The sequence below is a fragment of the Sorex fumeus genome, unplaced genomic scaffold (assembly GCF_029834395.1).
Source record: "Sorex fumeus unplaced genomic scaffold, SorFum_2.1 ptg000026l, whole genome shotgun sequence".
Taxonomy (NCBI): Eukaryota; Metazoa; Chordata; class Mammalia; order Eulipotyphla; family Soricidae; genus Sorex; species Sorex fumeus.
Window position 1 is genome coordinate 11,876,263 of NW_026606083.1, and position 24,624 is coordinate 11,900,886.

At 54.1% G+C, this 24,624-nt stretch overlaps 1 protein-coding gene across 7 annotated transcripts in view; it reads right to left on the minus strand.

The window, feature by feature from the left end:
• The window catches only part of FRMD4A (FERM domain containing 4A), a 355,455-nt gene that overhangs the window by 52,024 nt on the left and 278,807 nt on the right, over positions 1-24,624 (minus strand). For all 7 annotated transcript variants that reach the window (XM_056114614.1, XM_056114610.1, XM_056114613.1 and 4 more), the window contains exons 5-10: positions 23,766-23,850; positions 16,071-16,127; positions 15,235-15,257; positions 5,315-5,398; positions 2,703-2,768; positions 1,882-1,939 (exon numbers count right to left, since the gene is read on the minus strand). In XM_056114614.1, coding sequence (XP_055970589.1) covers positions 1,882-1,939; positions 2,703-2,768; positions 5,315-5,398; positions 15,235-15,257; positions 16,071-16,127; positions 23,766-23,850 — 373 coding nt within the window. The remainder of the gene's footprint in view (positions 1-1,881; positions 1,940-2,702; positions 2,769-5,314; positions 5,399-15,234; positions 15,258-16,070; positions 16,128-23,765; positions 23,851-24,624) is intronic.

The following is a 24,624-nucleotide window of genomic DNA, read 5'->3' on the forward strand; positions in this document are numbered from 1 at the left end:
GAGCAGCAAACCTCCCCACGACGAGGCCGGGCCCAGTGGGCCAGGCCTGCCTGCACTGGACTCACACGCTTCGGGTAAGCAGAAGCCTCGGCTCCCGCCCGATCCCAGGCGCCCATCACCCCGAGCCTCTGGCGGGCTGACAAGCACAGGCCTCTGCTGCTGGCCCCTCACCAGCCACACAGAGCCGGTTTCTGCAGGGCAGCTTGGAAGCAGAAGGGAAAATAGCAGCGGCTGGGCCCTGGCCAAGCACGAAGGCTGGCGAAGACACAGATTTCAGCAAGTTCAAGGGCCCGACCAGCGTGGAGTCCAGTGGGCTCCGGACCGATATGCTGACAGCCGTCCCGTCTGCTCTAAATCTCCTGACTTCTAGGAGATTGGGGAGGGGGTGGCTGGGGACGCCAAAGGCAAGTGCCTTTGTCTCTCACGATGGACCACACGTAGGGGAGATCCAGGAGAAAACACGTAGGCACAGCCCAGAACCCGTGCCTGAGCGTCTGGCTGCCATGCTCGCGTGGGGACCCCGGGCCTCAATTCACCACAAGCTATTCCCACGGTGGAGGGACCTGTGGTCTCAGAAACTGAGCGAGCTCCCCTCAGGGGAAAGGTCACGGGGGATAATGTCCCAATGGACACAGCTGTCAACCCGTGGGCTGGCCCCACCATGTCTGAGCCCATCCTTGGGAATGGACCCAATTTCCCTTGGGGTGGCTGGCGGCCCACGGACTTCAGGGGCCACATGGTAGGAGAGTCTGTACTCCAAGAGCTGGCCTTCTCAGGGACAGGAGAGGCAAGGGGGCAAGCCACCCCCTGCCTGCTGACCACAGCTCGCCTTTGGGAAGGCACGGCTGGCGGTGAATGATTGGGGGCGGGGTTCGAGTTTCTGTTGTGGGAAGAGCTTCCAGAGGCCAAGAGGAGGAGCTGAACCGCTAGAGATGTTCCAAGGCTTGAGAGAGCCCCGGGGTCGAGGCAGGTCTCTGTGTGCCTTTATCTGGTCCCACAGGGCGGGGGGGGGGGTGTGTGTGCCCTGCACTGGTCCCCACCGGGAAAGCACCCAGCCCGATAAATGAGGCAACTCTCCGCCAACACTGAGCACTGGTGTCCACTGAGCACTCCAATGGGTTGGTGTCCACTGAGCACTCCAATGGGTTGGGGGCCACAAGGGAACCCCCAGTCTGTACCGCTGAAAGGAAGCAGCTGAACAGATGCTCCCGGCAGGGGAACATGCACCGAGGGCGTGCAAAGTGCCGGGCAGGACATGAGCATGAGAGGAACAAGGGCGCGTGCTCGAGGCTGCGGTGCTGAACGAGGAGGAAGCAGGAATCGAACGCTGGAGGGGAGGTCGGGGAACCGAAAGCTGGCGGGTGGGACCATGGGTCTCGGGCTCTGTAGTGCGGACTCTGGGCAGTGTCTTAGGCGCTCCACGTGGGGTTAGGAAGGACAGAGTGGGGGTGGGGAGCAAGTCGACTGTTTAAAGCCGGTGTGGGCAGTTGGGAGTCACGTCCCTGCCACGCTGGCTCACGGGGCAGACCCCACCCACCCCCACCCCGCACGCAGACCCTGAGCCTTGCTTCTGTGTCCCCTTAAACACTGTCCATGCTGCACCCGGCCATGAGGCCACGAGGACTGTCCCTTCAGCTCAGGCTTTCAGCTCCCCCTGCGGCTCCTGGTGTCCAGGTGGAACCTTCTGGATGCAGGGCCCCGGGAGCTGCCCAGAAAGGGAAGGGCATGGGCTTGACCCTGCCAGTTCACCCCAGGGAAAGTGAGGGAAAGGGAATGAGTGGGCGGGCTCCCTCATCCCCAGCCCCCTGCCGCAGCTGCTCTGACCCCCAACCCTCAACGGTGATTCTGTCCTGGGTAGTTGGAGCCGCAGGGTGTCCTTACCTTCACAGCATAGTAGTGCACCCCGTAGGTAGGGAGAGACTCCACCACACTCATGTAGCTGCGGAGAGAAACGCAGGCATGGGGGGCGGTTACTGGCACTGGGGAGCTGCACGCTCTATGTGTGCACGTGTGTGTTTGCACAGCGTGTGCACACATGCGTTTACACTGTGTATGCACACATTATCTCTGTCTGTGTGTTCACACTCTGCATGCGTGTGCGTGCATGTGTATTCACACTGTGTGTTCATACCGTGTACCTGTGCATGCATGTGTATCAATGTGTGTATGTGTGCACGTGTGTTTACACTGTATGCATGTGTATGCATGCATATCTGTGTCTGTGTGTTCGCTCTGTGTGTTTTCACACGGCATGCATGTGTGTGCATGTGTGTGCGTGTGTATTCACACCATGTACCTGTGCATGCCTGTGTATGAACTTGCGTATGTGTGCACATGTGTTGGTTCACACCATGTATGTGTGTGCTGTGTGCATGGTCTGATTGTGTGCATGTATGTTTACATTGTGTGTCCACGTGTGTTCATGTTTTGCGCGTGTATTATATGTGTTCATGTGTGTTTAGACTGTGTGCACATGTGTGTGCACGTGTTCACACTATGTGCACTGTATTCGTGTGTGCATGTGTGTTCATACTGTGTGTGTGCGTGTGTGTATGTGTGTGTGTGCACGCCAATGCCTATGTAAGAGGAAGTTCTCAGGATTCTTCACTTGAAAATGTAACCCGCTGGGGGTCCATGTCCCCCAGGAACTGACCTCCTGGACAGTGGCCATGCTTCACAGCCCTGGGGAAGGGGACACTTACTTGACAATCGCTTGCCCTCGGGTCTGGCCAATCAGCTTCTTGTAGTGCTCGATGACCCGGTCCTCACTAGGATCAAAGCACAGGCCTGTCATGACTGTCCCCGGGCCGTGGCCACCGTCCTCCCTGAAAAAATGATTTGTGCTCCGGGGACATTTCCAAATTCAGCTGCAGTGAGAGCCTGTGGGGTCTGGATTTAATGGGAAACAGCAACAAAACTTCTCCCTGGGGACCCACTTTCCTTTCCTCCAGACTCGAGATGAATGAACAGACTCGATCCACTGCAGGGGAGCAGCGAGGGAGGGAGGAGGAAGCCGGGAGCACCCCCTGTCGGTGGGGGGGGGTGACCCGGTACCCTGTGGGGACCCAGTTCTGCCAGCGGCCCCCTTTCGCTTGAGAAGAGCAGCCCAGCCAGCGCTGCCAGAAACTCCTGGGTCCATTCCTCCATTCCACGGGGGAGCTGGAAGGAAACCCTGGACACTAGTCAGAAACATTAAATGGGACCAGATTTTTTTTTCACGGGTCCCCCCCCCTCCCGATCAGGAACATGACACCACCGGGACCCAATCGCTTGCCCTCGGGTCTGGCCGATCAGCTTCACAGTTTAGGAAGCTCGGATGGTCCTGCGACTGGAAAGGCCTTCCACGCAGGGTCCCACAGAACGTGCCTTAAACGTCTGATTATAGCATGTTTCACTGGTGGGACAATGGGCTTGCAGACAGATTTCCTCGGGCCAAGGGGGTTACAAAAGGGAAAAACGTAAGACTCCTTGCCCGTGCTCCTGGCTGGTTTGAAGTTTACTGGGCTTGGGAGACAGGGCACCTGCCCTCAGAACATCACGCCAGGCCCCCAGTCGCCAATGTGGCTCACGGGCCAGTGCTGCTGCCTGCAGGCCTGAGTTCAAGCCTGGGCACCGCATGGTCCCCAGAGTACCAACTGAGTGTGGCCCTAGCGCCCTGGGCTGGACCCACCAAGCGTGGCTCCTGTACCACGAAGTCCCCCCTTCCCACCCCCTCCCCAGCGTTCTGAGCAGCGGGCAAGCGGGAGGGCCGGTGCGCATTGCTCTGGCCACAGAGGCTCACAGGAAAAGGCCCAGGACATGTGGATCACGAAAGGAAGGCGCCACGCCAGGACGAAGGGGGCATACGGCCAGCGGAGGGCATGGAGGGCACATGGGAGCAGCAGAGGAGGTGAAATGCCTGGGGTAAGTAGAGACAGAGTATGAGGGGAAACTGTCTGCCATGGAGGCAAGGGGAGGCCTGGGATCGGGGGTTGGGGAGGGTCTGAGGACATTGGAGGTGGAAGGTTGCACTGGTGGAAGGATGGGTGTGCGATCACTGTATGGCTGAATCTCCAACATGAAAGCTTTGTCACTGTACCTCATGGTGATTCAATTAAAAAAAAAAGCAATGTGGATTTCATTCATACACAATTCAATCAGCTAATCAATGGCTGAATAAACAGCAGTGCTCCTACATTAAAAAAAAATAAAACAACAACAAAAAACACTTGAGGACAAATGAATGCGGGGAGTTCTGGAGTCTGGCTCTGACCGTGGGTGCCCCACCCTGGCAGCATCCCTTGGAAAGTGTCCCTCAGCCAAGAGCCCCTGGTCTCTGGACTTGGTGCTTCTCTCACTCTTTCCGCATCGGGGTTCTAGAAGGATCTGGAAGATGAGCTCAGGGAGTGCAGGAAATTGGGGAGCAAGTGGGGGGGGGGTTCCCTGAGCAGGCCCAAGAGACCAGCTTCTGTTGCTGCTCAAGGGGCTGGCGACCGGGCTGCAGACAGGCACCTGCCGAGAACCAGACGCCCTTTTGGATGCTCTTTTGGGGGGCAGGTTCTAGAGATTAGGAACCCCCACTTAGGGAGCAGAGGAGGAGCTCTGAGCCTCGGCATGGGGCTCCCTCACTGCGGTCCCCTGGGGAGAGATGAACAGTGTCCAGGGAATCCCTGACCCTGTCCTCGGGGCCAAGACAAGCCTCCTCTCTCCCGCCTCATGATTCCCTGAGCGACCGGCCAGGAGCTGGGCGTGGGGCAGAGTCTGGCCAGACGGGAGCACTTAGGGAGTGCCCATTTCCACAGCCTTGTGGGGAAGGCTTCAAAGGGCCTGCAGTCTCGTCCTTCCGGCTCAGCTAGTTCTGTGAGTTCATCTGTCTTTTCATAAAAGCAGCCACCAGAGTACTTTGGAGCCTAAAGGGGTATCAGAGAAGCATCACATGCTTTCCAAGGATGGAGGGTGGGGAAGCCAGCGGCGTTTCAATCCCCAGCACCCCCAGGTGGGCACCCCTGCATGCCCACCCGGAGGTTCATCCAGAGCTGGTCACTCATCAGGCCCCAGCCAGCGGTGGACCAGGGCAGCAGCCAGGAGCATTGGCCCTACCTCCACAGCCTTACACGGCCTGCCAATGACAAGGACCCCCAGAGGGGTTCCAGCCGCACAGCAAGGCCCCCCGGAGGGCTGAGCACAGCAGGCGTTCCCGAGGAGTCAAGGGCAGAGAGGAAATGGGGAAAGGAGTGTGCCCACACGTGCTGCATGACCCACATGGGCAGGAAACACGACTGTTGGCTCAGCGCTGCCGACCCGGCCTCCCACACGCCCAGAGGTCCCCACTTACCAGTAGGCGAGGGAAGGGTGCTCCTTCAGGACCTGAGTGGGCAGGGCGGGCAGCTTCTTCAGGTCACTTCTCACGCCTTCATTGCTGCAAGCGGGGGAGGGTGGAGTGAGGGGGGTCAGAGGGCAGAGGGCCAGGGGCCCCCTCTGAGGACATCAGGGTCCGACTCCCACACCTGACCCTCTTGAATGAAATGGAGGCGAGAGGCACATTGATGCCCCCTCATTTTGTGGAGTTTTGTTTTGTTTGGGGGCCACACCTGGCAATGCTCAGGGGACCAAATCTGGTGCCAGGGATGGAACCCGGGTCGGCCATGTGCAAGGCAAGTGCCCTCCCTGCCGTGCTATCGCTCCAGCCCTGGGTCCCCTCAGTTCTTTATTTAGCACAGAGAGAAAAGCAATGTGGACTGTGGGAAGGATCGAGTGGGAGGGGGTCCCTGAGGCACCAGAACAGAATCCCCCCACCCCCTTTCTCCTGGAGGGCCTCAGCGTCCCCATCACCGCCTGGTGCCTCTGCTGAGATGGACCATGGGGTGAAGCTGCTTCCCTCAAAGGATGTCGACGCCTGCAGGTGATGAGGCCAGGAAGTCCCAGCCTGTGTGCGGGGTGCACTGGCCCTGTCCCAACAAGCGCAGGGCTTGGAGGTGGTCACTGAGAGCAGCCATATGAGGCCGCGCTGTTGCACTGGCCTTGCATGGGGTGGGCTCGAGGCAGGGGCCTCTCCTCATCTCAGGCGCCATGAAGCATGGACCGCGGCCACGGTCTCCTGAGGAAAACTGATTCTGAGCAAGAATCGGAAAGACGGCACCGAAAGCATCTGACGGGACAACTCAGAAAACCCATAATGTTCTTGTCTGTCTGCCAGTCCGTGCGTGTATCCCTCCTCTCTCTCTCTCTCTCTCTCTCTCTCTCTCTCTCTCTCTCTGTGTGTGTCTCTCTCTCTGTCTCTCTCTCTCCCCCCTCTCCTCCACCTTCATTCTTTTTGTTCTTTTTGGTTTTTGGGTCATACCCAGTGATGCTCAGGGGTTATTCAGAAATCATTCCTGGTGGTGCTCTGGGGACCATAAGGATGCCAGGGATCAAACCCAGGTCGGATGCATGCAAGGCAAACGCCCTCCCCACTGTCCTACTGCTCCAGCCCCACTGTTTGTCCTCAAAAAATGAGGAAATGGGGGTTGGAGGGATAGCACAGCGGGTAGGGCGTTTGCCTTGCACATGGCCGACCTGGGTTCGATCCCCGGCGTCCCATATGGTCCCCCAAGCACCGCCAGGAGTAATTCCTGAGTGCAGAGTCAGGACTAAGCCCTGAGCATCGGTGGGTGTGTTCCAAAAAAAAAAAAAAACAAAAAAAATGAGGGAATGTTTTGCTCAGGAGATTCTGCCATGGTCCAGAGAGATGTTGGGGATTTCGAGGGAAGCCTGCAAGCCAACAGGGGAAGTTGCTGGATCACCCTTGGGGATTGACTGACTGTGAGTTAACAAGGAACCCCAGAGAGCTCAGGACAGACTGAACAAACTCACCTCCAGTCCCAGGGACTGGAGTCAGTCCTGAGCTCCTGTACAGAGCAGAAGCCAAGCTCTCCTGGGCACAGGGATTTCCAGAGCAAAACTTCAGCATAAGGCAAAAATGTGCCTCTTCATCCACGGTGCCCAGGCCCCCCAGCTCTCGGGGACCAGCTCTCTCCATCTGGCAGGAGACCCCTCCCTGCCTGTTTAGGCAGCAGTCCACGAATCCAGAATCCCGGAGACGGATGAGTAAGGGATGGCAGAGTTTACTCTTCGATCATTTTTCAAACCAGGTAGGGAAACACGAGGGGGTAAGTCCTGTGACTTTCTAATACATGTGCCAACTATTAAAACATGTAAATTTTTAGAATTTAAACACTTAGAGTTGCTGCCATGTAAACAACGGCCCAGCTCCCTGGTTTCACGACTAATCTCAGAAGAGGTGCGAGCCAGGCAGCTAAAAGTCATGGGGACACCGGTCTTCGGGCTGAAAACTCTTGGGCGCCCTTGGGACAGGGATGGGCCAAGTCCCTGCCCTGCGGAAGCCCTGGCAGCTGGCCCCACACCCCACAGTTGCCACCATGTTCACAATTTCACAGCTTCCTCACTCATCTCTGCAGACACACATGACAAAAATTCTAGTTTGGGGTCTGAAAACTGCATCTTGGAGTGGGGGCCTGCAGTCTCCACCCTGAGCCCCCTATAGTGCTGGAAGTCCCAGACACCTCCCCCAGAGCCCAGTCACTGCCATGTAAACAATGGCACAGCTCACAGCTTCATGACTAATCTTGGAAGAGACTTAAGTCACTGAAATGCACTGGCCCAGTTCTGCAGATCTTGATGCTCTCGGATTATGTGGCCCTGTGTGTGGCCACAGACTCCAGTTCTGTAACACTGATGGGCCCAAAGGCACACTCAAAATTAGATGGGAAAGTTGCACAGGAACCAACTAAGTTCAATAAACAAAAACACTAATAGGGAAGGTTCAACTAGCAAGAAGCAGTTCAGGAAACCCTCCGAATATGACTTTAATGACCCCAATGGGAAATATAATAATTTTCACAAATTTTCTTTCACTGAAGTATTTTTAGATAATTCCACTAGTTATTCAGTTGTAACAAGCAATACAAAATAAATTATTTTAGGGGCTGGAGTGATAGCACAGTAGGTAGGGCATTTACCTTGCATGTAGGTGTTTGCCTTGCATGTGGCTCACCTGGGTTTGATCCCTGGCATCCCATATGGTACACCCGTGTACCACCAGGAGTTAATTCCTGAGTGCAGAGCCAGGAATAACCCTGACCATTGCTGGGTGTGACCTCCCTAAAAAAACCCCTTAAAATAAATTATTTAGTGCGCCTGCACGGCAAAGCCTGGCATGCTACCTATGATGTATTCGATATGCCAAAAACAGTAACAAGTCTCACAATGGAGACATTACTGGTGCCCACTTGAGCAAATCGATGAACAATGGGAGGACAGTGCTACAGTGCTACAGTGCCTACTAAGGGGGAAGGATTGTGTGGAAAACTGGGGATGAGGTTGGGGGGAAGGGCACACTGGTGGTGGGATGGGGATGGAACATTAAATGCCTGAAACAACTGCACTGTGAACAACTCTGTAAACCGTGATGTTTAAATAAAGTAAAGATGAATACATTTAAAAATGTAATAAATGTAATAAAAAAGAGATAAAAGTAGCACAGCGGTAGGGCACTTGCCTTACACGCAGCCAACATGGCCGACCCGAGTTCGATTCCTCTGCCCCTCTCGGAGAGCCCGGCAAGCTACCGAGAGTATTTGATATGCCAGACACAGTAACAACAAAGTCTCCAATGGAGACGTTACTGGGTCCGCTCGAGCAAATCGATGATCAACGGGAGGGCCTTTACTACTTTACTTTTACTCTGTTTGTAATTTGAGACACTAGTTTTAACCAGCTAGCCCAGGACATGCAACTGATCATACTTCTACAATATACCCCTGACCACGGAATCCCAAGCAGCTCAATCACGGCCCTTTTTACTTGTACAAGGTCAACGCAAAACCTGATGCTTACATGCTGAAGCGACAAGAGGAACTATCACAACACCAAACTTCCTCTCATCGTAGCTAAACTATTCCCACAGGGCATTTCCCTGAAGCATCTTCTTCATTTTGTTCTCTGGGGACTGGCCACATGTGGCTGGGTTTGGGACTTACTCCTAGCTCTGCTCAGGGGTCATTCCTGGCAGGGTTTGAGGGGGTCCAACAGGGTCTGCCTCATGGAAGGACATGCCTTAATCCCTGTGCTCTCTCTCTAGTCCAGAATGATTTCCTGTAAAATTCCATCTGAGTACCTGTCTTTGCAGAGGTGAATTTTTCAACTTGCAAAACTTAACAAAAAGAACTTTTGTGCACAAAACAAAGCTTTCTGGAACAATCTGTAATTGTCCCACACCACTATGTTAGTTCAAAATTTCAGATTCTGCTCCTCCCAAAAAGTCTTGCAATCTGAAAGATGCCAGCTGCTTATCCCTAAATGTTCCTTGTAAAATCATGTAATATATGAGATCATATTAATTTTAATTCTCCCTTTTTCTGGGCTCACAGAGTGTTTCAAGTTCAACAGAGGGAAACCCTTTCCTGTTTTACTAGACATTCCCCCAAATGTGCAAGTTAGGGTGTGAAAGATACTATTAGGTTATGTAAACCATATTCCAAATGTTGACTAATCTAAACACAACTGTCTGAATGGGTTCTTTTTTTAAACTAATTATCTAAAGTCTCCAAAAATCTACTTTTCTTACTTTTTGACTAGTAGCAGCTGTTTTCTTTCACGAGGCCAGTCAAGACTGTCAGAAAATATCCCCCCAAAGATGCTGTAATAATGATTTAAAACTGAGCTCAGTTGAAAGCGTTATCTATTAAGCCACGTAGGTTGGTGCAAAGAATTGATTTTAGGGATCATGATTTCTTGATGGCCGTTTGAGATGAATCAACTTTTGAGGTTGCTGGCTGGGCAAGAAGATTAGATTACCCCCCATTTTTGTGTTTATGGCTCTAAACATGCCCTGTACATGGAAATCGGTTGTTTACCGATGAGTTCTCCTAAATTTTCTTCTAAAATTCTTGCTTCCACTTAGGATTGTCTGAAAGGGCAATGGCCTAGAATGATGAGAGGCTGGCCCGGAATTCTCTGGGTCATGGAACAGTCCTCTATAAACACTTCAAGAAGATAGTGCTGACTTCAAACAAAGAACAAAAGAAATCTAAAAGGTTAATTTTTGTTTGGTCCCAGAAATTTCATTTTATCTTTCTAGCCCAGAGAACACCGAGTCCCCTGGTTTATAGAAGACTCAGAGCTACAAAGGTCTTTAGTCTCTAGTCTTAGCTAACTTCTCTCCCTGAGCCCTAGGAATGTGTAGTGGTGAAAGTTAAAAAATTTTTTTTACAGCACAAATAAATACTGATTCCTCTTCTAACAAAGGGTGGCAGCTCATTTCTGTTGAATAATGCCTGGTTCTGTTTCTAAAAGCATATTTTATTTCATTTTAGACTTAAAATGGGAGGTTGTTAGCTCAGAAACACGGAGATTCTTTTTTTTTTCTTTTTTTCTTTTTGGGTCACACCCAGCAATGCACAGGGGTTACTCCTGGCTCATGCACTCAGGAATTACTCCTGGCAGTGCTCGGGGGGCCATATGGGATGCTGGGTATCAAACCTTGGTCAGCCGTGTGCAATGTCCTACCCACTGTGCTATCACTCTGTTCCCATCATGGAGATTTTCTTACCCATCGCTCAACTCTGGTGAGCAACAGACACTCTCCTATGGACAGGCAGCACTTAACTTTAAACAGAGGGCCTGACACCCTTCCAGGGCCTTCCATGCACACACCTGGCACTGGGCGCAGGGAAGGAAGACGTGCCTCTGGAACTTTCCTCCCACTGGCCTTGTTGAGGTGTGATTTGCTTACTGGCCCCAGTACTGCTCAGGCTGGAGGCCCATTTCAATGCTCTGCCTGTGGAATAAAAGCATGTCCAGGGCCCAACACAGAGGAACTGAGCTCTGGCCGTGTTTCAATACACCAAGTTCGGAAAAGATGTGTTTAAGCCATGCCCATCGGTGTTGGGATGATTCTTCATGACCAAGCAGGAGCGTCAATCTGATGATTTAGTATCAAGGAGATATATATATATATATATATATATATATATATATTGCTTTTTAAGTCACACCCAGTGATGCACAGGGGTTATTCCTGGCTCTGCACTCAGGAATTACTCCTGGCAGTGCTCAGGGCACCATATGGGATGCTGGGAATCAAACCCAGGTGGGCTGCATGCAGGGCAAATGCCCTACCTGCTGTGCTATGGATCCAGCCCCGGTATCAAGGATTTTTGAATCAATTCACCCACTCGGTTACCCTCTGTTAATGTCAATGGAATGGAACTGTGTGAAATGTTGGCAAAATGTTGTTGAAAGTGATCGGCATTGGGGTGGGCTGTGGGAGTGTATAGTCTCCAGCAGCTCTCCCCCTTGCCTCCCAGGGTTCAGTGGTCTCAGGCCGCTCCCCCAGCTGGTGGGAGTAACACACACTTTCAGGAATAATAGCAGGGTCAGGGGAAAGGAAGCGGAGTGACTGTCAAAGTTAGAGCAGAGACATGGCTGTTGGGATTTCACTGGGTCCCTGACACCAGAGTCTCGCAATCTTGTTTCTGAATGTGACCCCTTCCGAATTTGCTCCTGTCCTAGTCCTCCTGGCTGCCCCCTGAGTTTTAGGTCTCAGCTCCCCAGTCACATGCTTTTGGCTCTAAATGCTTGTAAAAAGAAAAGGCCACTGCTCATGGCTGGCCATGTGGCAATGGCTGTGAGAACACATGGCAGTCCCTGGACCGCACACTGGCTAAGAGATGTCCAGCAGGGATTCCGGGCTGAGGGCTTTCCTTGTTACTCTCTGTCCACCCTTTGCACGCTAGTATTGGCCTCGTTAGACACCATGGCTAAGAGCCCTGGGGCTCTGGTTGTTGTGAAATAGAAATGCCAACTTCTCAGGTGTGTGGATCGGTAGGGACACGCGTCTCTACCCCCCCACCACCATACACACACACACACACACACACACACACACACACACAAAGAAGAGAGCCACTGGCTGTATTCTGCACTGAGGAGGATAACGAGAGGAATAAAATAGTATTTGCAGATAAAACTATGTCCTAAACCTGGGGCCGAGGAGATGGTGCAGAGGGTAGAACGTTGGCCTTGCACACAGCCAACTGGGTTCAATCCCCCGCATTACACATGGTCTCTGGAGCACTGCCAGGAATAATCTCTGAATGCAGAGCCTGGAGTGACCCTGAGCACTTGCTGGGTGTGACTCCAAAACCAAACCAAACCAAACCAACCCCTGACTATGTTCTAAGCCTATCCCCAGCCCTAAGCTAAGGTCAGCTACCTCAGAAATGTGGAAGAGGACATACGCTGCTTCTCATCTTGAGTGATACCCTTCATCCCGAGGCCTCAACTGTTTTCTTTCCATGATGCTGAATCAAACATTCCCTAAACAGTTTCCCTGAGATACCCGAGTAAGCTTTTCCGTCAATGGGAAAGCAAAGGGGGTTATGTAAGAAGGGCCATCAGGGGTCTGTTGAGTAAAAAGAGAACCCCAAAGAAGAAACGGAACGGCCTGTGAGTTTCACAAGAAAAAGCATTTCTGGGGATTCTTATATATAGAGCTCTCCTCCCAGGAAAGTCGACCAGCACTTTGAGTTCTGCCTTCCTGTTTTTGCTGTTTTGGACCATCTCCAATGGTGCTGGGGGAGGGGTGTCCCTCTCATGGGTGCTGAGGGAGGGGCTGTGAGGTGCCAGGGAATGACACATGCCTGCAGAGCGTGTGCTCCAACCTGCTGGTGACTACAGCTGATAGATTCCTAATACTCATTCTAGAATCCCCAATCCCATTAAAAAGTAAATAAACAGGCTAACGAGTTCGATTCCTTCGCCCCTCTCGGACAGCCCGGCAAGCTACCAAGAGTATTCGATATGCCAGACACAGTAACAACAAAGTCTCCAATGGAGACGTTACTGGGCCCGCTCGAGCAAATCGACGATCAACGGGAGGGCCTTTACCTTACCTTACCTTACCTTAACAGTGTGGGGACGAGGGAGAATATAAATAAAGCGGCCAGTGGCTTGGGAGACAGGGAGAAATCCTCTAGGAACTCACAAATTCAAGACTGGTTAGAAAAGATTTCCTCTGTCTTTTGTGTTAATTCAAAGGTTAGCGAATCTTCTAAATTCTAGAGGATCTTATTATTTCTGTTGCTGTTGTTTTTGTCTTTGGGCCACACTGCAGTTCTCAGGAATCACTCCCAGCAGGGCCCAGGAGACTGTATGGGACGCCAGGAATTGAACCCGGGTAGATTGTGTGGAAGGCAAATCCCTTACCTGCTGGACCATTGCTTCAGCCCACTAGCGGGTTTTAGGATTGAGCCCTGGATGAAATCATTCCCATCATACCATCTGTTCTAGTCAGACCTCTCATTTTACTTGTGCTGTTCAGGAAGAAGAATTGGGTTTGCCGGTACGTACGCACGGCAGAACCTTCCAGTTGGATATGATGATGGCGTTGGTGTAATCCTGCACTAGTTATTAACCAGCAAGAGCGACTTATTCCAGGAGCCAGAGAGAGTATGGAAATTAGGGCATATGACTTGCATGCGGCTGCCCCCAGGCATGAGCATCACAGAGTATGGCCCAGGGTGGCCCAGGCAGTGCCCAGCAGCACAGAAGCCGAGCATCACTGCATCCTTGGACCCTCACATTGATCCACCGCGGCCTCGTTGCTTGAAAAGCACCAAGGGGAATCCCCTCCTCCCAAACCCGGGGCTTCCTGAGCACCGCTTGGGAGGTACCCTCCCCCCAAGAAAAGTAACCTAGGGTAACACCGAAGGATGAGAACAGGGTGTCAGAAGTGCTGACTGTTCAAACCACATTTGTCTGCTGACATGAAACCAAACGTGTTCCCTTCAGTGTCCGGGAAACTTCCCCCACGAGAGGGACGGTCTAAGTGGAGAATTATTTCTTACTCCCAGCTCTGCATATCTCCCTGGTTGTTTGATGGGAGGGGGTGCTGGTGGGGGGTCCTGCTGTGGCCGTGATTGTGGGCCTGGCAAGTCTCCAGACAGGGTCTGGCTTCTCCTTCCCCAGTTCGTGCGCTCCCTCTCGGCTGTGGCCCGGCTGGCCTGGCCGTGACAAATGCAGCCAGAGCAGAAGCATTTGTTTCTGGGAGAGGGCTGGCATTCCCTGAGTTCGTGGGGGGCCGCGAGTTGCTGGGGGGCCCTAGCCTTGATCCCTGTGTCCAGTTCCCATGATCTGCGGGTGAAATGACGCAATGGGGAGTTCATGTTCCTGCCCATCAAGGGGACTCGTGAAAATAAATACTACTGGGAGCGCGATTGGGGGCTGAGAGAGGGGGGTGGTGGAGTCTGCCCAAAGGCCAGGACGGGGGGGATCTGGGGGCTGGCCAGTGAAACCTCCCTCTGCTGATAGAAGCCTGAGCTCATCAAAACCCCCTGATTCCAATGCCACGGGAAGGGCAGACAAAGGCCCGGCAGGACAAAGCGCTCACTGCAGTTTCGCTCTGTTGAAAGTCTCATTCATGGCCAGTTATCAGCCACTGAGAGTCAAGGTCGCAGGCCAAGGCTCTGAAAAGGCAGATCTTTCCCTCCAACCACACCTGCCCCCTAAATGGGCTCCCTTCCTCTACTTTACACCACAGAATGTGGAAAACCTAAGAGGGGCAGAAGACCCCCTTATGCAAATATTCAAACTGAGCCAGAGGGATCACCCCTACCACCCACCCACCCACCTTATAAGCTAAGAGTGGCTTTTGCATTTCAAGGCGTAGGGAAATACACAAGAGGAATAATATTTCACTGCACAGGCAGTGGCAGCTTATTGGTTGTAACTGAAGTTTGTGGGGATCTGGCCACACTCATTCATGCAGCAGCAACCCCTCCCCCCAATGGCCTGGAACAGGTTTTGGGCTCCTGAGGGAGTTCTGGCAACGTGGCCTGTGGGGCCTGCAGCGTGAGATGTGCTGGGAGTCTGTCCTTCCCAGAAAACGGTGGCCCACCCCTGTTTCAGCTAGGAAAGGAATTCTTCTGTTTTGCTGAACTGAGGAGGAAGAAGCGCCTCAAGCTTTGTTAGGACAGTGTAGAAATGCACCAAAGCAGCAGACAGGCACCAGTTCGAACCCCGCACCCCAGAGCCCCACCAGGAATGATCCCTGAGCACAGAGCCAGAAGGAAACCCTGAGCACCACCAGGTGTGGCCCCAGAACAAAAACAAAACAAAACCCAACAGAAATGCAACAGAATACATTTTTAAAGCAAAATTTAAAAAAAAAACACTTTTTTTTTCTTTAAAACTCACCTAGAAAAATCCCCTTTTGCTTCCTGTAGAAGAAAAAAAAGTGACATCAGGGACGTATTGCAAATATGTTAGGAACTTCCAAATACACCCTTTATTCAGGACAACTCTGCCCGCCCACCCTCTTCCATGCCCCTGGTGCCCATCACACCGCACTGGACTGACAAACTTCAGTCCCAGCCACAGCTCCTCCTGCTCCAGGGACACGATTAACAAAGGACATTGCGCCTCTGCCCCTAGATCCCAAGAGACAGGCCGAGAAGTCGCCTCAGTGACAAGACGCCGGTTCCCAGCTCTTGGATCCGCTGTGGCTCTTCCCGGCTTGCAGAGTCTGAATCCGTGTCTGGGTGGGACCTTCTCTCTTCTCTGGCTTTTTCTTAGACTTTGGGCTATTTCCCAACTGGGCTGAGGGACTCTGGTGGCTGGGACAGTGGGGGACAGGCAGGGAATCTGGTATATGCACCCCCCCCCCCCCATCCCGCTCCTGTCCCCAGTCACCTGGGCGTAAATGGGTTGCAATATGCCCTTTACCACCCCTTGCGGAGGCCCTGGCCTGCATCCATGTCCCCTTCTCACACCAGCTCGGCACCTATTTGTCGGGGGCTGGGAGGCCATCCTCCGGCCACCCCCTTACTATCTGAGGGACAAAGGGGCCACCTCAGGCAATCGTGTCCTTGTGCTCAGTGGCCCCACCAGGTCCTCTGTAATGACACTACACATGGCAGAGGGGCCTGGATTCACGGAACTGCAGACGCGCGGGCAGAGTGTGGGCCGCAGACGGAGTCTGTCCCTCATGTACATAAAGCTCAGGATTCGGGGGGAGTGTGGCACCCACTCACCTGTAGGATATAGGAGGCCAGCTCGAATACCACGTCACTGTCCACGTCGATGAGCTCCTGGAAGAAAACCAACACAGATGGTCAGGCCAGTGCTGCAGTGACCACACCGGAGGATGGGCCCCCAAACGAGCCTGAAGACTTCAGAATCTCACCCCACAAGAACCCATTTCTGGTCTCCGAGGCAACTTCTCTGCACCCCTCACCCCTGGCGATCCCTGGCAGCCCTTGAGCCTCACTGTCCTGCTACCAGGGATCTGGAAAGTTCCGAGAGCAAAGAAAAGCAGGAGGCGCTCATCAATTCATCGCTGCAGTACCCGAGCATCAGTGGTCTTTGCTTCGTTGACTCCATTTCAGAACCAGGGGGAATTGTTCACGGAAGGAAATAGTCACTGTTTAAGGGACATTAAAAACGCAGTTCCTAGTGGCCCCTGGCCACCTTCTTTCCTGCCGAGGCTGTTGGTTGCCAGAGCAGAGCCAACACCAACACTCTCTTTTGACAGAGAGACCCCTGCTCAGCCCTGCTCCAGGCTCAAAACCACCTCTGCGCTCTCAGTTCTCTCTCTGCCCACCCCAGACCTCACTGGGCTCTGGGGAACTGGTGGTCGGGGAAGGATCTACATTTCTCTTAGGTTTAGGTTTTCAAAGGAAACACCCAACACGCATAGATTTCAGAGTTCCTTTCTCTTTTCATAAAACACAGACGCATGAAGTTACCAGTTGTGGGCCCAAAGCTGTGTGCTGGGGGTACAGGGGTGCATACAGTGGGATTCGATTCCCAGCACCACCAGGAGCATCCCCGGGGACCCCCAGCACCTCCACGTGACCTGGGATGTTTTCTGCCTTGACCACCACCCATGAAGCGATGAGAGGGCGTCAGGGCTGTGGAGAGATGATGCAAGCTAGCAAGCTCCACCTCCTCGGACCCTGATGTTGGGAATCGTGGGTGGGTCCCCAGAGCCTCCTGAACACCACTTAGGAGCACCCCCAAAGCAAACAAACCCATGGGTCCTGAATGTATCACCCGGTGAGTCAGTTGTGTATGGGCACCCCAGTGGGTTTCCATCAACACTCCCAGTAATAAAGATCCCATCCACGCTCTCCCAAATGTCCTGAGCCCCTTTATGTTGTTTGATTTGGTCTATTTTTTGGGGGGCAGACCACACACCCCCAAAGATCTGCTGCCCCAAACATGCAAACATTTCCACCTGGCGGGAGATCTGGGCCGAATGAGTTTCTGTTTAACCAACTAGTGGGCAGTGACTGTCAGGCACAGCCTTCAAAGTAGACAGTGATTGTCAGGAAACAGCCTTCTGAGGGTGCAGTGACTGTCAGGCACAGCCTTATAAGTGGGCAGTGACTGTCAGGAAACAGCCTTCTGAGTGTTGAGTGACTGTCAGGAAACAGCCTTCTGAGTGTTGAGTGACTGTCAGGCACAGCCTTCAAAGTGGACAGTGACTGTCAGAAACACCCTTCTGAGTGGGCAGAGACTGACAGGAAACAGCCTTCTGAGTGAGCAGTGACTGTCAGGTTCAGCCTTCTAAGTGTGCAGCGACTGTCAGGAAACAGCCTTCTGAGTGTGCAGTGACTGTCAGGAAACACCCTTCTGAGTGGGCAGTGACTGTCAGGCACAGCCTTCAAAGTGGACAGTGATTTTCAGGAAACAGCCTTCTAAGTGGGCAGTGACTGTCAGGCACAGCCTTCAAAGTGGACAGTGACTGAGAGGAAACAGTCTTTTGAGTAGGCAGTGACTGTCAGGTAACAACCTTCTGAGTGGACAGTGCCTCAGGTTCAGCCTTCTGAGTGGGGCCGCAGCGCCCGAGTCCAGCTCACCTGCTAGGGGGAAAGTCTGCCTCAGGATGGGAGTGGCAGGGGAAGCAGGCAGTCTCTGTTGGTATTTAGACTCCGTGGCCTGCCAGGCCAGGCCTTGCCAAGTGATAATGTGGCCTACAGCGTGTGTGCTCAGATGAATCTGAGTGGAACTTCAGGAATGGCCTGAATCCGCGTCTAACCTGCTGATCCACGTTTCCTGGCATCAAACCCGTCCTTGGCCGCCCTCCGCAGCAGCGGGACACCTATTGACATGTGTGTGTGTGTGGGGGGCGCCAGTGAAGTGATGAGAAACAGTGAGTGAGCTGCAAGAGATGGCGCATGCCAGGCATGCAGGAGGCCCTGAGTTCACCCCCAACCCTGCACGTGACCCCAGGAACAGCCAGGTGTGGCCTCCCGTCCTGAGGCCACACAGCAGTGACTGGGTATTGCCAGAGTGGCCCCCTTGACCCCAGACACTCCCTGAAGAAGCCAGTTGGGACACGGAAAGGGAATCCCACAGGCCGGGGACCTGGCTGCTCTCCTGGGAGCCATGATGATAACTCAGAGCTGGCCTCCGGCCCCTAGTAGGCTCCGTTCCTCTGGCCTCACTTGCTGCCAGCTTTTCCTACATCGAGGCCCTTTATATCTGTATCTGGACCCCCTCATATGCATGTTCATGTGGGCGGCTGCCAGGGCCCCACACACTGGGATGTCTTAGGCTGACCGGGGGTGTCCCCACTCTGAGACCCCGCACCTGGCCAGGGAACAGCCAGGGGGGCTGGAAAGGAAAATCTCCCTCAGCTCTTCTGTCCTTCCCATCCCTGGCATGGCAACCTGCCCCAAGCATGCAAGAACCCAGCGGAGAGGCAGAATATGTGTATGCGTGCGCGCGCGCGTGTGTGTATGTGTGTGTGATTGTGGGTGTGGGTGGGGGGTGGGGGGGGTCAGTGGTCTGCAGCTCCTACTCCTCCAGGCTTCTCTGTCCTGTGGGATGTGGTTCTGGGCTTCGTTTCTCATCTTCAGACGAGATGGAATCGGCCGCTCGTTAGTGAGTTCCTCAGAGATCACGGCCAAGATCACTTGATCATCAACAACAGGGGTGACGCAGAGAGGCTGCAGGCAGGGGCCTGAACTCTAAAAACAGATGAAGGTGTATCTCCGGGAAGAAGATATCCCCGCACACCTATGAACGGGAATTTGAAGCCTTTTTTTCCTTCCTCCAGGAATTGTTCTCCGCGGGTGTGTAGGCAACAAACTCAACATCCCCCCCCCCCCCCCCCCCGCAAAGTGCCTGTTCTCTGAGCTGGGGAGGAAGGGCTGGGTCCGAGTCGGCCCCATCGTGCAAGGGGAGGGATGCACGCAGGAACACAGGAGGCTGCCAGCTCGGCCGATTCAGACCCTCTGAGCCGAGGCTGCAAGGCCTGTTCCTCTGGTTCTTGTTGACTGTGGAAGGATGTTGTTGGTGAGATAAGAGAATGTCGAATTCACGAGCCGGCAAGAGGGTAATTACATAACTGGATCAGATCCTGGGAAGGGACTCTTGGAAATCAACAGCCGGGTGGCAAAGGTGAAAAAGCCAGGGGCAGAGGCACTGTGCTACAGGGCAGGGTCCGAGAAAGGCGGGGAGAGGTGAGGGTCATGGCTGCAAAGCCAGGAGAGAGAGGAGAAACGAATGTGGGGTGCTGTGGGGCTTGGGTTTATTTTGGGGGGAGGCTACATAGACCCTAAACAAGCGCCGGCAAAGGCAGTTCTGATCTCTGGGTACAGCGAGTGAGTGTACCAGGGAAGAGTGGCGCCCCTGAGGTGGGTGAGTCGGGCACGGTGGCCCGGGTCTCCCCAGACCTGCGCCCAGCGTGGGCGCGAGCAGAGACACTAATCGGCACTTACCCATCTCGCCAGGAATTCAAAACATCTAACGGCTAAGTGGGGGCCAGCACCCGTGCCAGTGACTCAGAACCGGGGTGGGGACGTGGCGGCGGGGAGGAGAGACCTCTGTGGACCACGGTGGACGCCCCTCTCGGTTCTGCTGGGCTGGGCAGCACCGATGCCGACTTGAATTAAAACACACACACACACACACACACACACAGATGCTCTTGGCTCAGACAGTGAACGACATGGGACTTGGAGGGATTAGGAATAAAGGGTGCATGAGGCCAAGCAACTCGGGTCCCAGGCAGGAACGGCTGCTGCCCCCAAACCTCATCACAGCAGGGAAGGCCCCGGGCGGGTGCCATCTGCCTAACTTGGCTGTGGCATCTTTGAAGACTTCCAGGGGGTGAGCCTGAAGGAGGCGTGGGTGGCACCTAAAACTTCATGGCCCAGACCATGAGGGAGGGGGGTGGGGATACTGGCACTGCATGAGGGACAGTCACGTGTTACCCCCTCGTCTCCCATCATGGTGCCGGGAGAGTGAGGACTCCTTAGCCTCCGGAGAAGCTTGGGGACAGGGCAGAGGTTTTGGGACCACTTGGGCCTTGGCCTCAAGTCTTCGAAGCCCACCTGGTCTGCTGGCCGTGGGGCAAGAGAGTCAGAGGGTGCAGGCACCTGGCTAGACTCTCCAGCACTGCGTATGTTTCTCTGGTCACTTCCGAGCAGAAAGCCAGAAATATGCTCCCATCACCGGGGGCAGCCGCAGAACCAACACACAAAATAAACAGGGGCCTGTGTCTCCGCTCTGGCCTCACCCTTGGATGTTCCTTCCGTCGGGGAAGAGAAGGTTTCCCGTCTTCTCTTGGGGAAACTACGCAACTCCGGTGTGTATGGATGTGTCTGCAAACCCGCCTGTGTGTGCGAGTGAGCACACGAAGATGCTCCCACATGCTGACGTGTGCAGGCCAGGCTCACGACGGGCACCCAGGGGCCTGGTCAGGCTGGGGCTTTCCCACGGAAATCTCCGACCAGCCACACCCAAGAAGGTTCTGGAATGGTCCAGGGACCTGACTCGGCAGGTCCTCCGTGTGACTGGTCCAGATTACACCCACACCTGCATCCTGAGGCTGCCGTCTCTGCCTCTACAACTCATTCATGTCCCCTCCGTGGGAACCGTGCCGAGAAGCCCCAACTCACGCTTGCCACAGAGAGACTGTCCCCTCGTGTCCCTGGAGGCACCTTGGGATTGTCCTACCCCCCACATTTCTTTTCTTTTCTTTTCTTTTTTTTGCTTTTTGGGTCACACCCGGTGATGCTCAGGGGTTCCTCCTGGCTCTGCACTCAGGAATCACTCCTGGCAGTGTTCAGGGGACCACATGGGGTGCCGGGGATCAGACCCGTGTGGGTTGCATGCAAGCAAATGCCCTCCCCTGCTGTGCTGTCGCCCTGGCCTCCTCCGCGCTCCCCCCAATTTCTTTCCTCCTTTCCCCAATTCCCAGCTCTTTGCTGCCCGAGTCTGCCACCTGGTGGACAGCATGCCCCTTTCCTTCCAGAACTTTCCCAAAGGGTTTTCTGAGGCTGAGCATGAAACCCAGCATCAGACACAGGCCAGAGGTGTGGGGGCTTCTGTTCATGCCACGCAGAGGAAACCAGGTCCGGGGGGAGGGAGGCATTTGCAAGTACCTACAAGGACAGTTTGGGCCTTTCTCCCTGGATTCATTGTGGTCCAGGTGGGGTTGAGCCTGGTTTACGTCCGAGGTTCTGATCACCCTGAGGTCCCCCGTGGCCCTGAGCACTGACACCCGAGCTCAGTGGCCTGATTTTGTGCCACGGATGTGCCAAACAACTCCCAGAAAAGGGAGCCAGGCCAAGAGATCATTTCAGTGGTGTGTGTCTGCGTGTGCGTGTGCGTGTGCGTGTGTGTGTGTATGTGTGTGTTGGTTTTGGCTTGGAGCCACACCCAGCAGTGCTCAGGGCTTCCTCCTGCCTCTGTACTCAGGGCTCACTCCAAGCAGGGTTCCCAGGGAAGCATATGCAGTGTTGGGGATGGCACTGGGATTGACTGAGTGCAAGGCCAGCGCCCTGCCCGCTCCAGCCCTTGGAGAGTGTTTAAAGGTTTTTCAGGGGGTTGTTGTAAGACCCCAACGCTGGGTCTATTAAGTAGGAAATGGCCGAATTGTTCCAGACATTCTGGAGCAAGACCTGGGGCCTGCTCCCAGCTTCTCCTCGCTGGCCTGCAGGATGCAGAGGTGTGGGCACTAATGTATGGGCTGGGGGCAGCACCTTCTCCCTGCACTGAGTCTCAGCCTTGGGGGAGTTCTCAAGGCCCTCCCAAGGGAGGGGTGCACTGGGGATTTGTGGGGGCGTCAGGGTGAAGCCGTGAATGGAGCACCACAAGCAAATGTAGAAAGCGGGTGGGGATTGATGCATGGAAGGGACTGTCCCAGTCAGTTCAGAACTGTCCCTGAAATTGCTGTGTCTCCCAGGAAGTTGGGTGAATCTGGCATGTGAGATGTTCAGAGTCTCTCTGGCTTCTTTCAAGAGGGCACCCCCACTAGGATGGCTCATCCTTCTCTCTGACTTATGCCAAGGGGGCACTGCACCCCCACAAGGATGGCTCATTCTTCACTCTGACTTCCGTCAAGAGGGCACTGCACCGCCACCAGGATGTCTCATTCTTCTCTCTGGCTTCTGTCAAGAGGGCACTGCACCCCCACTAGGATGGCTCATCTTTATCTCTGGCTTCTGTCAAGAGGGCACTGCACCCTCACCAGGATGGCTCATTCTTCTCTCTGGTTTCTGTCATAGGGGCACTGCACACCCACCAGGATGGCTTCTGTCAAGAGGGCACTGCACACCCACCAGGGTGGCTCATCCTTTCAAAAAAATTAAGGCAGTGGCCAGAGTGATAGGACAGCAGGGAGGGCATTTGCCTTGCATGCAACCAACCTGGGTTGGATCCCCAGCATCCCATAGGGTCCCTCAACCACCACCAGGAGTAACCCCTGAGCATCATGGCGTGTGGCCCCAACAACAACGAAACAAAACAAAACAACAGCAACAAAAAATAAAGGCAGAATATGGGAAGCGAGGGAGGATGATGATGAACTGGAATCTGGATGCTGGGTTAGCAGATGTGGACATGGAGCAGTGGCTTTGTAGGAAAGAATACGGGCAGTGGCCTGTCCAAGGCTGAGAGGACAGAATCACTACTCATGGGCCACATCGCCCGAGGAGCTGGAGGCTGGGATGTCAAGAAGAGTTTCTAGCTTGGACAGGCCCAAACAGGCCCTGTTCTGGAATGTTCTTCCATCTGAGAGTGGAAGAAGACTAACATCTGTTGACATTGGGCCGACCATGAGAACACAGCTGGGGGAGACGTGTCAGCCACCAATAGGCATGGGCTAGAGGAACCGCCTGCCTGAGGTCCGGAAGGTGGTGAATTCATGGACAAAGGACAGATGGCAGGATGGCGGGACAGATGGCTGGGAGTGGGCCAGCAGTCCTGGGGTCTGAGTTTTACATGCCAGAGACCCCAGGAGGCAGACGGTGGTGAAAGTTACACAATCAGCATCTGCAGCGCACTGGATGGCCGGCCTGCCCACGTCTGAGATGGAGAGGCCATGTGGATTTTTAACACAACTAAAGGCATTTCCCCCACCCTATGCACCATAGCATTCTTCCAAGATGATGTAGCCAGAGTCCCATGAAACGGTCCAACACACGTGCTTGTGGCGGTATGTTCACCTGTATGTGACCTGTGTGCTCCTGATACTCAGGGCATGCCCGCTGCCTCTTGACGGCCAGCTCACAGCTCCCCTTCCCACGAGGCCGAGGGACCCCGCCCCAGAGCTGATACAGGCCCAGTGAACCGCGTCACACTGATGCAGAATCACCCACTCACGAACCAATCACGAGTCAGTAAAATCCACCCCCAGGCCCCATGGTCCCACAGGCAATTTCCAGCTTCAAAGGCTGCTTACGGGGCACCTGTGGGCCAGAGAAGGGGCTCACCTTGTAGATGCAGGACTTGGCATTCAGGAAGAAGAGCTCAATGGTGGCGTTGTCCTTCAGGTAGGAGATACTCTCTATGTAGAACCTGAAAGAGAAACGCCAGAGCAATATGGAGACAGCCATGCCTCACAGGGCTGTGGGCCATCCGGACTCCATGATGAACTTCTCGATCCCAGCTGACCCAAGGAGAAAGTGCCCACCAATTGCTTCCCCAGGATTTGCTTTTGGACAAAATGGGGGGTTTTCAAGTTCACTACCATCGTGCCTAAGCCAAAGACCTGGGCTGGCCAACTGTTTCCAAAAGTAAACTCAGACTTGGACACCAGAGTCTTCTTAGCCCTGTGCCCACCCCAGCTATTTCCAATGTCTTTCGCTTTCACAGCCCTTCTGCCCTGCCCACGGCAGAGCTGGACTTTGGAGGAGGGCGTGTAGGGAGAGCTGGGAAATAATCATCCTGAAGGGGGCGCTGGTGTGATTTGCCTTGTGAAACCCTGAGGAATTATTAATATTAAGGCAAATGAGAATTGGATTTTTATCTGGATGGAGCTTATAGATTTTCTTCTTCCCTGAGATGAAACATGTTGGAATGATTGGGTTTCTGTTCCGGGTGCCTTTCCCCCATCGACTGGGTGCCGATTACACCCTTTAATCAGATAAGGGCTTGTACCTGTCTCGGCATTGAGGCTCTGGGGGGACAGGAGCCGTGGGGAGGGGAGAGAGAATGGAAATGCAGTCTTGAGGGGAGGGGGCTAGGGGTGGGGGACAGCACTGGGTGACTGGAAATGGGGTGCTCCAGACAGGGGCCTCACCCCTGCGGTGAGGACCAAGGTGAGGAGAGACCAGCTTCTGGAACAGTCTG